The sequence below is a fragment of the Rana temporaria genome, chromosome 10 (assembly GCF_905171775.1).
Source record: "Rana temporaria chromosome 10, aRanTem1.1, whole genome shotgun sequence".
In the NCBI taxonomy this organism is placed as follows: Eukaryota; Metazoa; Chordata; class Amphibia; order Anura; family Ranidae; genus Rana; species Rana temporaria.
In genome coordinates this window covers 108,828,575-108,846,314 of record NC_053498.1, presented here as the reverse complement: position 1 = coordinate 108,846,314, position 17,740 = coordinate 108,828,575, and the positions used below count along the sequence as shown (strand labels likewise).

The following is a 17,740-nucleotide window of genomic DNA, read 5'->3' as shown; positions in this document are numbered from 1 at the left end:
CCCAATCACACTTTTTCAATATTTGTACAAGTACGTGTACACAGTTGGGCATACAGTCCTTCCATATGAACAAGTTAAGTGCAAGCATCACTAAGCAAAGAAAATACTTCCAAAGCTAAATTGAGATTGAAAACACGACAGGTAATGAAAGCAGAAAAAAAAAAATTCAACTATAATAATAAAAAAAAAACTCACACTCTGACCACCAACAGAGTCTGAACCTTGGATTCAATATTTAATATAAATAAACATAAATTGCACTTGTCTCTTTAAATAAAAAACCTTAATATGCATAAATAAATGGCACAATAAAAACACTAAATATCACCAATTACAATAAAACCATAGCGCTTGTGTATAAATAATTTAAAAATTCTATTGAATTGTTATTTATTAATTTACTTAATTGCATTATCAAATTATTTATGCACAGATTATTTATGGCCAAGCATTATAGTTATATTGTAATTAGTGATATTTCGTGTTTTTATTGTGCCATTTACACATAAGTGCACTTTAGGTTTATTTAAAATAATTTGAACTACCAGTAGTATTTCACTTTAAGCTAGTTAGATGTGAACACATTTTAGAGAATGTGGCAGGAATAATAATTATGGATACAATTTTTGCAAGAAAGACACGTTGGACACTTAAATCTTTTATCTACTACTCCACTGCGCTAGGGAGCTTCTTACAGATGAGCTAAAAAAAAAAAAGGTGCTCATTTATTTATATTCTATCAGAACCTATTGTTTTTTTTCCCCCGATTTGCACCATGAGAAATTTGATCAGGATTTATAATTGTTTGTGCCCCCTACATAACTGAGGACATTATCTAGTTTCTTCTCCATCCTATGCAAACCTAGAATCTGTTACTATCTAGAGACATGGATCCCTTCCCCCTCAGGCTGGTACATTTTAATAAATCAAGGCCACCCTTTGACTCTCCGTCAGGATTGAGAGTAATGATTTTAATAAATCAAAGCCCTAACGGGTTAGTCAAGCAGCGGCCTTGATTTATTAAAATCTGTGCACTGAATCACGGTCCTGTCCCTGTGAAAACAGCTGGTGTTACTTCAAGTGACTGTGTCTCCATGAGTCCTGCTGCAACCACTAGATGGGCCTTCAGAGGTGATAATAGTCAAAAACACGAATATTACAATCTACCAAGACCATGCTTCCTTCCTATACAACTGGCTGACCATCAGACCACCTTCTCCCTGTTCCAGGTGCCATATAATAGTCATACAATGTGACATTGAGAGGAATATGGCCTACGCAGCATACATACAATTCAATAACTGTCCTACATGTTTGGGCTCCAGGCCTGCAAATGTCTGACTGGATCTGCTTATTTGAAGACTTCTTCCATCTCATGAACACAAAACTATTGAGTTAGAAAAACTTGCATATTAAAAATACTCAAACCTATACTACACTTTCAAACATGAAGATTTTTGACAAAGCCTACCCTACCTGGTAATTGGCTCCACCCTTCACCCTTAGAATTCATCACCAATCAGTTTAAAGATTTGTCCAGAATTATCCCAATATAACTATATTATACCTAAACAGCTCGTAAAACAGTAAAGATATTAATAATCTTACATAAACCAATCAGCAACATTTATTCAGTTGTATATGCTAAGCAACTATAACATGGCTGTCCATTGAACTCAATACAAATAATTCAGAACAGTCCTTTTTAAGGTGTAGTAGCTCTCTGGCTTGGCCACGCATTGTGTAATTTATGTAAACAAATGTTTCTCTTTCTAGTTGGTTACAGCAAGTAAATAGGTATCCAAGGATAGCAATTATATGTTAAATCTTACCACTGTGCGTAGGGACCGCCATGGTGTTTGCCAGCTGGTAGAGCCGCTGTTGCTGCTCCTCAAAGCTGCCGTGTTCATTAAGTGCTGACATCATGCGTCTGTAATGCTCCTCGGGGGTCATTTGAGCCAATGGCTCTTCCAGCAACGGAGTCTGGGAGTTTTCTGTAAGAGAATGTTCAATTAAGTACGCTCCACATAAAAATGTTAACTATAGCAAAATGTTTCCATATCTTCCAACACTGTCAGAAAAAAACAGCAATGGCAACCTACATATTTCTTTATTAAAGCAGTGCTTGACCAGCGTGTGAACTCTGACAATTACTGGGCTCTTTTTTTATGCTGTTGTGCACACTGAGAAGCAAGGAGACAGCATTGGGATTAGGCAACTGACAGGGCAGCAAATGTTTTCAAGCTTAAGAGTTACTTATATAAAATACATATAGCGAAATAAAGAGATGAATCTATTGGTGTTAGTTTAGGTGTTTTTGTTTCCCTATAGTTTACATGACTGCTGATTCAGCCTATCAAAAGGCTGCTCCAGGGCATACCATGTAACACTGGTTTGGTTAGTATTTCATTAAGAAAATTACAATGTAGTTCAATCATTCCACAAGTTACTTTGATTTAGACTAAACCCCTGGCAAGCCATGGCAATCTACAGAACCAGTTCAATGTCACCTATCCTCACCTTTATGTTGTGAAGTATAGAGAGCTGTTAAAATCCCCAACAAGACAGGTGTTGTTAAGGAAGATTTCACGTTTGCTGACAAAGATTTAGGGATGACTGGAAGTGTGCATACTGACAGAGTAATCTACTTTTCTTCCTGTATTAGGAAAAAAAGAGAAAACGCTAAGATAGGAGTCATTAGCAGCCCAGACAAAACCTGATCCGGAGCTTTGAGTGGACTCAGCCATCACTAATACCATGCTCAGTGCAGCTTTCATGTGTCTGCAGTGGTCATTACCAGCTAATATGGCCAAAGGCTGGACATTGATCCAACCAAATCTCCTGCAGGCACCAGAGTGGTGATGTACAGGCTAGACAGCAGCATCTGTCCGTCTGTCTTCCCCTCTCTCACTCACAAGAAGACCAATTATCTGGTGACCAAAGCAGAATCTACGGCCTTCACAGCCAATTAGCAGCTATTGCACTGTCTTCCCATTAAGCTAAAAGTTGGCGTGGGTCACTGAAAGGACAAATACTGATCTATTCAGCCTGTGAAAGGTTGTTGAGTTTGGAAGACTGGAAAAACAATGGGGGAATTGTCCTTCAGGTTAGGAACTGAAATATCAGCACCCCTAAAAGTATTGAGAAAGTTACCCCTCATTCTTCACAATCTAAAACAGAGGAAACAATGACATGGACTGTAAAAGCAACAAATGTGGCGACAGATTAGAGGAGTTTGGATCTAGTAAGCTATGGCAGTCTGTGCCCCTTACTGCTGAAGAGTTACAAGTCCCTAACCAATTTCATCTAAAGCCAGCCATAGTCAGTTCGAATCGCGGCAGGTTCAGCCAGGACCAGCCGAGATTCGAACCATGTATGGACAGGCTGAATGTACACAAGTTAATCGATCAACTTGGGTACAACCAGTCTGCGATTATTGCTAGCAGCTATTATAGCCACTAGCAGTCACTGTGTTCTCCCAGCAGGGACGGCTCACCCTGCCCACAACCGGAAGAGCACAATGGTTCAGTGGGACGGATTCCCTCATCAACACTGACTGTGTTGATGGGGGAATCAATACATTTTCTCTCCTGCAACCCGTGGTTACAGGAAAGAAAATCACTCCTTTGGCCGGCTTAGCTTTTCTCACACATTGCCTTTAAATTTATGACCAACTATGTAGTTCAGAGGGCCCATCTTAATAATTTAACTTACATCTACTTCAGAAGGACTACCACTACATAGTTATTGGCAAATCTAAAGAGGATTAAACAGATTGTCAACGTGTGGTAAGCATATGAAAGTAAGCCTATAATAGTAGTCTTCTCCTTGATACACTCTGAAGTCTGTATTTGGCATCATTTCAAAACTGGATGATACAAATTATAATAATTTTCGATTCCCCAGCTCACACTAGAAAGACTGGTATGGAAGAACTGCCATATGGTATGCCAGTGAAAGGATGGACAAATCCACCCCCAGAATTTATGGGACTGGAAGCATCCGGTACCTGTTCTTTGGTTACACTCTGCCTCAACGCAGAGAAACTCGCTCCCTGCTCTCTGCCTCAACGCAGAGAAACCCGCTCCCTGCACTCTGCCTCAACGCAGAGAAACCCGCTCCCTACACTCTGCCTCAACGCAGAGAAACCCGCTCCCTACACTCTGCCTCAACGCAGAGAAACCCGCTCCCTGCACTCTGCCTCAACGCAGAGAAACCCGCTCCCTGCACTCTGCCTCAACGCAGAGAAACCCGCTCCCTGCACTCTGCCTCAACGCAGAGAAACCCGCTCCCTGCACTCTGCCTCAACGCAGAGAAACCCGCTCCCTGCACTCTGCCTCAACGCAGAGAAACCCGCTCCCTGCTGGGAAAATCACTACAAGTCAATAGACTGTCAAAAGCCAAAAGTTGAATGCAACATTTTGTTCAACAGGAAACATTGTTAGGACCAGTTAAAATGGTAATACGGAAGTGTGTAATGAGTGGGTTGACGCACTCCTGGACCTGGTTGGTGTCATGGAAGGAATCTGATACACTTGCCAAGTGAACTCTTTTACTGCATTCACTATGGCAAACATATGTTTATCCAGATCTGCAATTTCCCATCATTTCAATATTAACAAAAGTAGAAAAAAGTAATTGAAGTTATAATATAATGGGTTATTATCTCATTCTTATTTCTTAAGCATCTCAAACTGATGTAATTGACGCAAACGCCCCCCCATTATGAGCCCACCTCTCTGTTTAGGTGGACAAAGGTACATTTTATAGAAAGAACATACAAATGGCCGAACAGTCAATGTAAGCTCTATCACTCAGAAGATGGCCACAATAGGTTCTACCATAAATGTGTCAACCAAGAAGTGTTTGGCGGTGAAACAGTTAAAAAGGAGAAAATATTTCAAGGCCACCAACTAGGTTCATTGTGCCAAGTTAGTCTTATAATGAGAAAGATTCAAGGAGACCTCAAAACAAAGGAAGGAATCTACTGAGACTCCAAAAATAAAAACACTAATTATTTCTGATTAATTTTGTTTGGTAGCGTGAACAGAAGCTTGGAGAATTAATTGCTATGTTTTTTCATCTCCATTTTTCCCTGCTCCAAGCGCAGTGTAATTAACCACTGTGCGGACTGAGGCAAGAGTGCATTTCGTGGAATCCCATTTCTTGTGGGAAAGAAATGAAAAAATCTTAAAGAAAACAAAACAAAGCTCAGTATATAGTAGATCGGCTTTTCCGTTAGCAACCAAAGTCCTCGTTGTGGTCACTTTTTCAGACGCAGAATGTGTGGCTGGTACTAAGTCAAAGTGACGATCAATGAAGATGAATGGATTTTAGTAAAAAAACACAAAAAGGAATGCCAAGGATAAGAAGTGATGATTGAAAGTAAATTATATAAATCAGAATAAATGTGTGTGTTTGTGTGTCACACCAGCAACCTCACATTACAACAAATGTTTGTTTTCTATCATTTAGTTAAAAATCCAGAAAAGTGTATATTTATATCTTGCCCTCTCCCTTTACATATACAAAATACTAAAATCATTTGCACTAGGGGATTCCCAAAATGCAAATGCATCTCAATTAAATTTCTTTTGTATATTTAAAATAATAATCATTGATATTTATCAAGTAAAATAGCAAAGTCTGGAAAAGAAGTGTTGTAGAGTTGATACAGAGCTTACACAAGTCCCATACACAGCCACTAAGTAAAAGCAGCTGCCATAGAGTCTGACAATGCTCTTCCTCATCTAGTTCCTTGTTGTCAGCTAGGAATGGATTGGATCACTGCTTAATGTCTGGGCTGACATCATGTAAAGTTTTAGCCGCCTCATTAACACCCATCTGCATGCAGAGCAAATCATTAGGGCACAGAGAAGTAATGTCCCTGCTAGCAAAGAAAGGGTGGACTAATGAGGCATTTTTATCCTCTCCGTGGCCCTTTGCCTCCTCCCTCCCACTCCACTTTGACACTCTGACAACACATCACCTTGACAACTCTCCCTCCCTCCATCCACGCCTCCTCTGCAGGATACACAGTCTCGCCCCCCCCCCCCCCTACTCTGCCAATGCTAGCTTTAAGGGAGCGCAGCAAGCGCCACTTACCCTTCGGAGACTCGCTTCTGGCTTTCTTGCTTTCCACTGGGCACTCGCTGTTACTGTTGGGAGAGCATTCTCGCTTCTTGTCTAAAAAGTCATCTACAAAAAAGAGAACAACAAAAGGACACGGGTTAGAGGCAATAAAATAACAGTACAACGTCATAAAGCATAAAGCACATTTTGTATTTGTACATGTGATGTTTGAGGCAAGTTCTATTGGCAGCAAAGGAGTTAAGGAGAAACAGAAGACATAAAAAGGTAATAATAAGACAAGCCCACTTGCAGCGAACTCCCAATATACGTGTATTTTGTTCTTCCCCAGATCAGCCCGTGCGCCTGTAGAGAGGATCAATGGAAACATTTCCAGCTATAAATATATTGAATGCAGGATGTTCTTACTGAGATTCATCATCTGTCTCCTGTGTGTTTCCAAAGCTCCCAAACCCTGGTGCAGAACAAGTGGGAAGAAGCCTGGGATTCTCTCTACTCAGCTTCCTTTCAACAAGGATTCTTTAACACGCCTGCTCTCTCTCTCTCCCCCTCTGCTTCTGGCTGTCTCTGTCTTCACAGCTGTCTCGCCTCCTGTGCCTGCCTGTCTCTACCACTCCTCTGCCCTTCTGCTGCATGCTACGGAAACGTCAGACGTGCTTGCATTAGTGAGGCTCTGCGAGCCAACGCAAATATCTAATATACAATTACAGCGTCCCCCTGCACAGATTTCCAATCAATAGCCTCCTATTATGTGGCTGGGGGGAGGCTGGAAGCCTGATGCAGCTACACGCGGCAGGAAGGAAGAGGCAGACTGTCATTGGAAGCTTCACATTCTCATCTATCAAGGGCTTGTTATAGAATGAAGGCAGCATCTTACAGGAAAAGTGAGCCCGCCACTAAAAGGGCAAGCTGTGCCTCTGGACTGTAAATGCAAATTAAAGCATGCTACTTCATCTTCCTACACTATTATAAATCACAACAGCATTCTATAGGAATGGCACCTTAACATATGTATAAAGAACATGCCCCATAAATGAAAAATTATTAACTTAAAAAATAGAATTTAAAACAAAATGTAAACATTTATCAAAGTTGTTAAAACCAAATCTGATCATTACACTGGCTGCTGCTATCCCAGCACAAACTGAATAGTTGCTAATATTTGCCCCATGTTGCTGTTGTCATCAGCTCATCATACTCTGCCGTTTAGATGGACCATCACAAGCTAAATATCCATTTAATAAATATATTTTGTGAATTAGAATATAAATTTTTGGCATGTTTTAAAGAGCATTTCAGTAAATACAAAGAAAACAATATTGTCATTACAGGAGGATGGCAGTTCAACCATGCAGGTAAGAAGAGTCTGCCGTATAGCTGGTTAGTTTTGCAAACTGCGGACAAAGCTACGAACTACGATACTGTTCCAAAAGCAGTTGGCAATTAATATGTTAAACACGAAACAACTGGCTATGGCTGTCTCCGAGGCAGAGCAAGTGTTTGTTTTGTGGTGGTATAAAGGACAGACAAACAAGCACAGGCGAAGTTTGTTCAAAGTCGCAGACGGTATGCTTGGTCACGAATTCTGCAAACACTGGAAAATCTCCATGCAACCTTCATCGGGTGCCACTGCCAGGAACGTTACAGACAAGGAAGGGCAGGAACCTACAGGCTTGTACACTGAGCCAGAAACTACCCACACACAGACACGCTCACCCACTCCGAAACACACACAGACATCCTCCCCACACCGACATGCACATACCGAAATCAGACGCACCGGCTTAACCCCTTCATACTAGAACATCCAGCCTCCTACTAACTTCTGATTATCATATTAATCATCCAATTATTCACATAGGCTTATAGCAACACCTGACAAATCTTTCTCTTAAAATACCCCAACACCAGTTTGAGAAGCACTTTGGGTCCCCCAGTGAGAAAAGCATTATATAAAATATTATCCTCATTATTATTAAATAACCATTTATTGAGCACAGCACAATTCCATTATAGGGAAAAGTTACACATTATTCCATCAGAATTACCCTGCCAGCCTTAGATGAGTGAGACATATATTGATAATGTCAAATAAGGCATCTCCTAGCTAACTGGACCCAGGAGACCTCAATCCGGCATATCCATTATAGTGGAGCCCAAGGGCAGTGCTGAAGTTAACATTCAAGGTATCCCTATTATATTTTATAGTTTTTGGAGGTCCTGGCCAGAGTCAGACAGGAGACATAGAAAGATTAATTTACATTCTGGGAAATAGATTTTAATGCTGTAGAAAATGGCCCTAATAAGATATAATTAGAGTAGGTTATCGATGAATGCCATTGACATGCCTGTCTGGCACAGAAGGGGCATTTGGTGTAAACAAGTGGCTGGCCACTCCAAGCAAATGGGGCGGCACACACTTGTTAGCGGTTTTGTTCCTAAAGCCTCTTTCACATTGAGGCGTGGAGCCGCGGTGACGGTATAGCCGCGCTATTTGTAGCGCGGCTATACGTCGTATTTACCGCAATATTCGGGCGCTAGCGGTGAGGTTTTAACCCCCGCTAGCGGCCGAAAAAGGGTTAATACCGCGGTATTACCGCGCTTTCCCATTGATTTCAATGGGAAGGCGCGGTGAACACACCGCTCCTATACCGCGGTAAAGATGCGGCTAGCAGGACTTTTGGCGCGCTCCTGCTAGCGCACCGCTTCAATGTGAAAGCCTTCAGGCTTTCACATTGAACACTACAGGGCAGGTTTTTTCATGCGGTATAGCAGCGCTATTTTTAGCGCTGTACCGCATGAAAACCGCCTCAATGTGAAAGGGGCCTTATAGCTATGTGCTGCAATTGAAAATGAATTTTTGTTACAGGCAATGGTGGCGCTGTTCACAAATGAAATTGGTATGACACATATTATGATTTCATGGTTATTGTCATGCCGATTGCCATTTAATTTTTTTGTGATGCAGGGACAGAAGGTAAAATGTCACCAACAGAACCGCAGATAGCCTGCTGGTGTTCTATCCCTTCGTCATGCTATTAAAAATGAAAAAAAATGTTGTGGCCCAAGTTCCAATACTTTATCAATTTCAAAACGATAACTTAATTTAAAATTTTTGTTTCATAAACAATACATTCAGCGGTAAGCATAAAGGTTAACTACATAATATGGTGCTCAAAATATAAAAGATATGCGCTGTCTCATGTGGATCAACAATTGTATTTTAAGCACCTCCTCATATTCAAGGAGTAGTAAAAGTGCAGCAGTCTTGCCCATATTTAGCACAAGGTTTTCTATACTATAACTGCATAATGTTACAGCAGGAAGTGTGCATTTTAGGTTTCCATGTACCCGATTTGCACAGCTCGTCTTCTACACCTTCATTGTCTCCTGTGCAGGCTAAACTAGCACTAATCAGAATATAAACGGTCAAGGCTCTAGAAACAAAAACCACTGATGAAAGGGGCCAGTGGTTCCTAAAAGATAGTTACTTTTCATGAATATTCACACTGTCCACAGTGCCAAGGTGTCTGGTAAATCAAAATCTAAGTCACGCCACCGATTTACTGTGGACGTATTAGCACCCCAAATTGTACAGAAATACTGAATACGCACAGCTTCAAACACATAATGTTTCAAGCTGAGCATATTTGGTATTTCTGTACAACGTGCATAAGCTCAACACCTTTTTGGCTCCAAAGATTCCTGTTTTGCACCCAGGCTGGTGTCTCTTAACAGCTTGTGTTTATTGGCTCAGAGTGCAGCAGATGTGTGTGGGATAGGGGTAGGTTCTGGCTGCTTCTGATGATTACGATACAGTGTCCCAGATCTCTAAGATGATTTATTGAATTGGCCCTTGGTTTCCCATATTAATGTATGTTTGGGAATCCAAATAGGACAGCACAGAGGGCGCTTAATATATCAAAAGTATTCAAACCTGAATTAATGGGCAGCAAGCTCGCAGGGTCCACGTCATCACTAAAGGGAAAAGTGGTAGAATGCAGATGCTGGAAATGCCACACAGCATAGCTAAATCTGTGACCCCAAACACAGTTAAAAGTAGTACAGGTTGGTCAAGCGACCTGACCTTGATCAGCTGATTGGACAATGATGGAGCAGCAGCATACTGATCATATCATTCCTTTGCGCTTTTCCATTAAGCGTGTTCATAATGTGACTGACCAAGTCCTCACTGGTTCCCAATTCTGGCCTTCTCTGGCCTAACCTGTTTACGTTACACCGCCGCAAGTTTACAGTGTTGGTGCCCGATCTACAAAGCACTTGCCTGTAAACTTGCGGCGGTGTATCGTAAACACGTCCGGCGCAAGCCCGCCCAATTCAAATGGGGCGGGTACCATTTAAATTAGGCACGCTCCCGCGCCGGACGTACTGCGCATGCTCCGTTCGCAATTTTCCCAACGTGCTGTGCGCGAAATACAGCGGCGCGACGTGTTTGTGAATCGCGACGTGCGTAACGTACTTACGCCGGGAAAGAAAAAATTCAAAAGCGACGCGGGAATGACGAGCATACTTTAACATGGTGGAGTAATTTTACACCATGTTAATAGCAGCCCTAACTTTGCGACATGAAACTAAGACTTGCGCCTACGTAACGATGGGAAAAACCTTCGTGGATCGCCGTAACTGCTAATTTGCATACCCGACACTGGAATATGACGCAAACTCCACCCAGCGGCGGCAGAGGTACTGCATCCTAAGATCCGACGGTGTAAGTCAATTACACCTGTCGGATCTAAGAGCTATCTATGCGTAACTGATTCTATGAATCAGTCGCATAGATACTCTGAGAGATACGACGGCGTTTCAGAGAAACGCCATCGTATCTCTTCTGTGAATCTGGCCCTTGGTAACTGAGAGCTAAAGCTGCATTCTGGCACTTTAAAGTAAGGCGTTCACATAGAAATGTTTTGTGCGTCGTTTGCACCTAACCACAAGTAAACAATATATTTGCTACAGCAGACATGAATTCTGAACCATTGCCATGGCTTCCTGCTCACAGAGCATTGTGTTCTATACACGGATGAACAATACTTACACTGAACCCTACAAGAAGCTGTTGTGAAACTCTGCTCTCTGTTTGTTACTGTGTAAGCCTTATGGCTGCCTGTGAGATAAGCCAAAGGTTGGTGCACAGATTGCCGAAATGGGAAGGCATTCAATTAGGGATAAACCTCTCCAAGCGGGACCTCTTCCAGACTTGAGTTTAAAAGACGAAAAAACATGTTTTACAGATATTGCCCTTTAATAAGTTTTTTTACATAAAGGCTGGCTTTAGGAGAATGTTTTACTCTTGCATTTACAGATACTATATAACCTTGAATTTACTGTTATATTATTCAACAAGAATCCTGGCAGTTACAAGGCATTCAATTATACAAGAGATGTTAGAAGCTGAATTGCAGAAATTCAGCTTTTTTGTAAAAAGTAAAGGCATACTATGAGTTAAGCCCAAGGAGGTGCATGATGTTTTCTGGGCTTATCGCTATTATTTACATCTAACAGTTTTATTGCACTCCTGGGAAAAGCTAAACTGTCAGTGTATGCTCAGAGCCATAAACCTGTCAGATATAAACAATAGAGATAAGTTCAGGAGATATCTAGCACCTCATTGGACTTAACTCACAGTGTGCTGGCACTTTTTGGAATTCAGCTTTAGCATATGTGTTATTACTGTACAGTAGTGCATAGGGTACTTTCTCCAGCATAGGGAAAGACAGCCTGGACCTGTAATATCCAAAGATAAACTCTAGGAAAACTGCTAGAAACACACATGGAATACATACAGTATATTTGAGCTGTTTTACCTGTCAATTTACATCTCACATAGCATGGTCAGGTGGAAGACACCTCTTACAATTAAGGAATACAGTGGTGTTCTCTCTTCATCCCCAGCCTTCTAACCGGACAGTGAAAGGGTACTACATTTTTAACTTTCACCAAATCAAGTGTTTTTTCAGCTCTTTACTGCCACCCTTTGGGCAACTTCTGCTATTGTTGGCTGATGTTTAGCATTGGTTCTGAGCATGCGTGTTTGTACTTTGGACTTTAGTCCATGGACTTGTGTACATGCAATCGGATTATCCTCCATCGGACATTTGTTGTCGAAAAGTTTGAGAGCATTCACAGCGAACATTTGTCCGTTAAAAAAACGAAAACAGTTGTCCAATGGGGCATACACACGGTGGGATTGTCCGATAAAACACGTCCGTCGGACCGTTGTTGTGAAAAAGTCCAATTGTGTCTATGGGCTTTTAGGCACATGTCATCACAACAGGTAATCCCACTGGAAGATTTTTCAGCACTTTATTCCTGGTGACAATGAATACAAGGCCAAATACAGAGAGAAGATTTCTAGTAGGAACAGCAATACAAACCTGACCAATTCCAACCATTCCCTACTCTATGCAAACCTAAAAAATGTATTTGGCTGCAGATAAACTTTAATAAATAGGGCAACAATTCAGATATATCCCCTAAGTTTGGAAGAGTGTGAATTCATTGAGATAAAGACACCAAGGCACTTAAATTTAGATAAAGCATGGACTCGAGACCTGCATTAGTATGTTAAACAAATCAGCGGGAACAGCGCTCCAGCTAGAAGCTATGTTCCCTTCCCCAGCATCCCATATGATTTCTCTTTGTCTTCTTCAGTCTATTCCCTTTATCCTATTCCCCTTGATCTAGATATCTCTTTTTCTCCCCTTTGTCTCTTTGGCTGTTACTTTTTGCCGCCGTCTTCTCATTCCCTTTCCTCCTCTCTGGAGCTCTCTCTGCTATTAAACAGCAACCTGCAGGGCAAACACAGCTACAGGAAGCAGCATTAGAAGGCGGCAGTGGCATATCTTGCCTGTGCCCAGTTAATGATGCAGCACTTAACCAAAGTGACTTTAGAGAGCTCTGCCACTGAGCCTATCACTGTGTGAAGTGCCCCTAAAGTGCAAACGGCAGATTTTGGCACAAACGCTCAGAGAGGCCGCCGTATCTCCTGTCTGTGACACGTCTGACGGCACAGACTTCTTAATTCCTTTCTCTTATTCCCTTAATCTGTCATCTTCATCAGGCAGGGGAAGTGGCAGCCAGCAAACCAGGGCCTGCCGCACAATCAATCTCCACATTACAGCTGACAGAATGGTGCTAATAACTTATTGATCTAATGTTTGCCGAGCCCCACTGGGGTTGAAGAGCTGCCACTGATTGGCTCGGAAAGCGGAGACTCTGCCCAGAGCGAAGCGGAAAGCTTTCAAACTGTCTCCTTCCTGAGGACCACGGAGAGAGGGTGGGAAAAAAATGAGGGGGTGCGAAGCAAATACACAGGAGAAGAGGGGAGGGAGTGAATGCGTAGAGAGAGGGAATAATAATAACCATATAAAAGAAATGGGGCAAGGGAAACATAAACAGAGCGAGTAATAAAAGATGACAAAGAATAAAGCAAAGAAAAATAGAGTGCAAAAAAGAGTGAAAAGGAAGAAAGGGATAATTCAGTCTCTGGTGTAAAGGTGATAAGATACATTCAGACTAAGGGTCTGAGAACAGTGTGGGCTAAACTACAGAAACAATTCTTGTGCAACTGGCTGTGGATTGCTGCAATTGGCTGCAAAAATCTCCATACAGTGTGCATTACGTTGCTTTCATTGATTTTTTTCTTAAGTGTAACTGAGGGCAATTTTTATTATTCGTTTTGGATAGAGTAAGCGTGGGTTATAACAATTGTCACATTTTATTTTTGCCATATGTGTCTTATAGGGGAGATTTCCCTCACTTCCTGTCCCATAGCCAAAACAGGAAATGGGAGAAATCCCTCCAAAGTGAGGAAATCCCAGGGTCACCAGAACAATGTCCCCATTGGAAGATTTCCCCTCTATTACTGTTCTCATGTCAACTCAAAATGTGGGATTTTTTTCCCCCTTTAACTTCTGATGACAGTAAATAGGACAAATGGAGAGGGTCAATCTTCCCAACAAGGGCTCAGACAGTGACAAAAACCGACAGGTGTTCTAATAAAGCAAAAGAAAAAGTTTTGGCTTTACTTACACAAAGACTGTAGAAATAGGTGACTTGTACAAATGTGTAGTACAGGCAGTCCCTGAGTTATGAACATCCGAGTTGCGAATGACTCCTACCTATGAACGGAGGTGGCGTGACATCACTGCCAGCCATTTGTGCTCCACGCTGGTCCCATATACCGCCAACCAGCTATCCCGCAGTGCCAGACACGTCCTACACTGCAGTACTACATGGCCATAAGAGCCCAAAATAATACGGCTGCATGCTCAGAAGCACCTGAAATATTCCACATCACTGCACAGGCCTAAGTTGCACCTAAAAATGTATTTTACCGACTTACAAAAAAATTTGATTCAGTCCCTATCTTGTTTGAAACCCAGGGACCGCCTATATAGGCCTACAGCTAACCTGTATGCCCTGGAGTAAATATAAAGTTATGGGGCCAGATCCACAGACATTTACACTTGCGCCGCGTATCAGAGATACGCTACGCCGCCGTACCTTTCCTGGCGTACTTTCAAATCCTCAAAGATTTTGCGCCGCAAGTTACGGCGGCGTAGTGTATTTCTGGCGGCGGAATTCAAATCAGCGGGTAGGGGGCGTGATTCATTTAAATGAAGCACGTCCCCACGCCGATTGAACTGTGCATGCTCCGTTTCTAAATTTCCCGCCGTGCTTTGCGCGAAATGACTTCGCAACGACATCATTTTTTGAACTTAGACATGACTTACGTCAATCCCTATTCACGGACGACTTACTCAAAAAGAAAAAAAATTCAAATTTTGACGCGGGAAAGACGGCCATACTTTAACATGGCAAGTCTATCTATACGCCGCAAAATAGCAGCTTTAACTATACGCCGGAAAAAGACGACTAAAGACGACGTAAGAGAATGTGACGGCCGCGTGTACGTTTGTGGATCGTCGGAAAAAGCTCATTTGCATACCCGACGCGGAAACGATGCAAACTCCACCCAGCGGGCGCCGAAGTATTGCACCTACGATCCGAAGGCGTACGAAGCCGTACGCCTGTCGGATCGAACCCAGAAGCCGTCGTATCTTGGTTTGAGGATTCAAACTAAAGATACGACGCAGGTAATTTGAAAGTAAGCCGGCGTATCAGTAGATACGCCGGCGTACTCGCGATGTGGATCTGGCCCATGGTGTTCTCCATAACACTTATCAGAAATTGGCTTGTCTGTGCTAGAGAAATGAAAGCAGAATTTTAGTTGCAATTATAAAAAAACTAAATTGTTTTAAATGTATCTCAGTGATGTGAATTCAATTATTATTTTTGCATAAGGCCAGCTAATCAGGATGTTTCCTAGCCTTGAGCTTGTGAGCCTCAATGCTTTTGAGATCCCAAGGTTAGATATGTCTTTCACTGGAAGAACCATTTTATTTTTTAGGACCCACAAAATACCACACCATTTTTTTGGGCCCTTAGGCCCCTTTCACACGGGGCGGATCAGTAATGATCCGCCTCCGTATGTCCGTAAGCTCAGCTGGGATCGCTCCGTTGATCCCCGCTGAGCCGGCAGATGACAGGGCGGTCTCTGCACACTGTGCAGGGGCCGCCCTGTCTTTTCTCCGCTCTCCCCTATGGTGGGACCGGATGAACGCGGACCGTATGTCCGTGTTCATCCGATCCGATGACGGAAGAAAAGAATAGGATCTTCTTCCGTCTGCAAAATTGGATGTTTGCGGAGGCAGACGATTACGGGTGTCAGCGGATGTTTATCCGCTGACACCCGCAATCACATAGGGACCAATGTATGTCCCTTTTTCATCCGCAAACGGATAGATGAAAAAGCGGACATACGGTTTGTAGCTTATTTATTTATACACTCCTTCAAACTCTTGTGTGCATGCATATGTACTATGAATTCTTACAGACTAATAAATGTGCTTATAACACACACACACACAGTTGGGTTAAAAACGGTTCAAGCATACAGATCAATTGCCTATACACACACACACACACACACATTCATGCGTATATGAAGCTACATGTACAATTGAATATTCATATTTGAAGGATGGAATATGCACAAAATGACAACGGCACAGAAGAGTGTGACATGCAAACAGCCATATACAGGCCCGGCCCTGTAGAAAAATCACATACACTTATTTGCTTCAACTACATGCCCCACCAGCATCTTGAACACTTGTGTTGATATATGTGGTCCAAGGAAAACGATAAAAGTTTAATGTATTTCAGTTATGTGAGAGCAAGGACATATTAATCATTCTACAGGCGCAGAAGGTAATACGCTTCAGGAAGCCTTGGGGAGACTCTTTTAGGATCAGGTCTACAGACTTGGAAATTTTAAGTACATCCGAGGGGTTATAACCCAAATCTTAGTACAACCAATTCAGACCTCTGTTTTCATGCAATTTGCCGTTTTGTTCGTTGTTTTCATGCTGCTGTGTCCAATGATTATATCTGTATTCAATACCAACATACAGAGTTTGGTCACTGGCTTTATTCTTTTTAATTGCAAACATTTACAAAACGACTATAGAGAAACCCCTAAGTAGCAGAACCAAGAAAAATAATTAAGACAGGCTGCAAGAGTCAAGACCAGGAAGGACGGAGTAGTGTCACGATGATCCCAGCTCACACCCTTTACTCATCTTGTGATATTCTATTGTCATGATATTTGAAAAACTACCAACTTTGCATGCAAGGGTCACAGAACTGTCATATTTTAAAGACCTTAACACTAGTTCATTCAATTAATCCTTGAGAATGTAAACGTGGGCCCAGCATGTCCATCAGTGAGAAAGGGGTAAAAGGTTGCCAGGAATATGACAGCAGAGTAAAGTGGCTGAATAGTGGAAGGAGACGGCATAAAAGGTGGATGTTTACCTCTCACCCTGTCATCTCTAGACAGCACAACTGACAATCAGGCTGAAGCCAGGGAGGCTGCGGAATAAAAGGTGGCAATGTGATCCATTGGAAGGAGCAAGAGAAGAATCAGCGGAATAAATGAACAGACACAGACATGCCAGCAAGATTTTTGACACACTTACATGAGTTATCCTTCAGTTATCTGCCTGAAGAGGGCTTCAGAGAAACACAGAGGCGTTGCACACAGTAGAACTGCGGCTCAGTCCCTCTGTGCTCTGAACCCCAAGCTGGTAAGCCTGGATACCATACAGCACATAGCTGCCACCTGATAAAATCTGACATCTGTTAAAAATACAATACAAAAAAATTGCATTTTAAAAATAAAGATGGACTTTTCACATGCCACATTTTGTCCCAAGGTACAGGATTTGGGCTTCATGGCAACAAACAGGGGCAGCCTTCTGTAAACTTGGACTGCAGAACCAAAGCTGGCAGCAGATCATATTACTTTCTAGGGATTTTATCAGCTCTGTGTATCGGTTTGTCTTGCTTTCTGATTACAGATAATATTAAAGTTTTTTTTTTCAGGTACACAGATGAATGTGATAAACTTTAAAGTGATTGTAAAGGCTTGTTTAAAAAATAAAATAAAAATAACAAACATGTTATACTTATCTCCTCAGTGCAGTTTGTTTTACACAGAGCAGCCTGGATCTTCTGAAGCCTCGTCTTCTCGGGTCCCTCTTTGCTGCTCCTGGCCCCTCCC

At 42.1% G+C, this 17,740-nt stretch overlaps 1 protein-coding gene across 7 annotated transcripts in view; it reads right to left on the bottom strand.

The window, feature by feature from the left end:
- The window catches only part of SAMD11 (sterile alpha motif domain containing 11), a 207,975-nt gene that overhangs the window by 45,811 nt on the left and 144,424 nt on the right, over positions 1 to 17,740 (bottom strand). For all 7 annotated transcript variants that reach the window (XM_040325953.1, XM_040325952.1, XM_040325950.1 and 4 more), the window contains exons 6-7: positions 6,106 to 6,198; positions 1,833 to 1,994 (exon numbers count right to left, since the gene is read on the bottom strand). In XM_040325953.1, the coding sequence (XP_040181887.1) occupies positions 1,833 to 1,994; positions 6,106 to 6,198 (255 nt within the window). The remainder of the gene's footprint in view (positions 1 to 1,832; positions 1,995 to 6,105; positions 6,199 to 17,740) is intronic.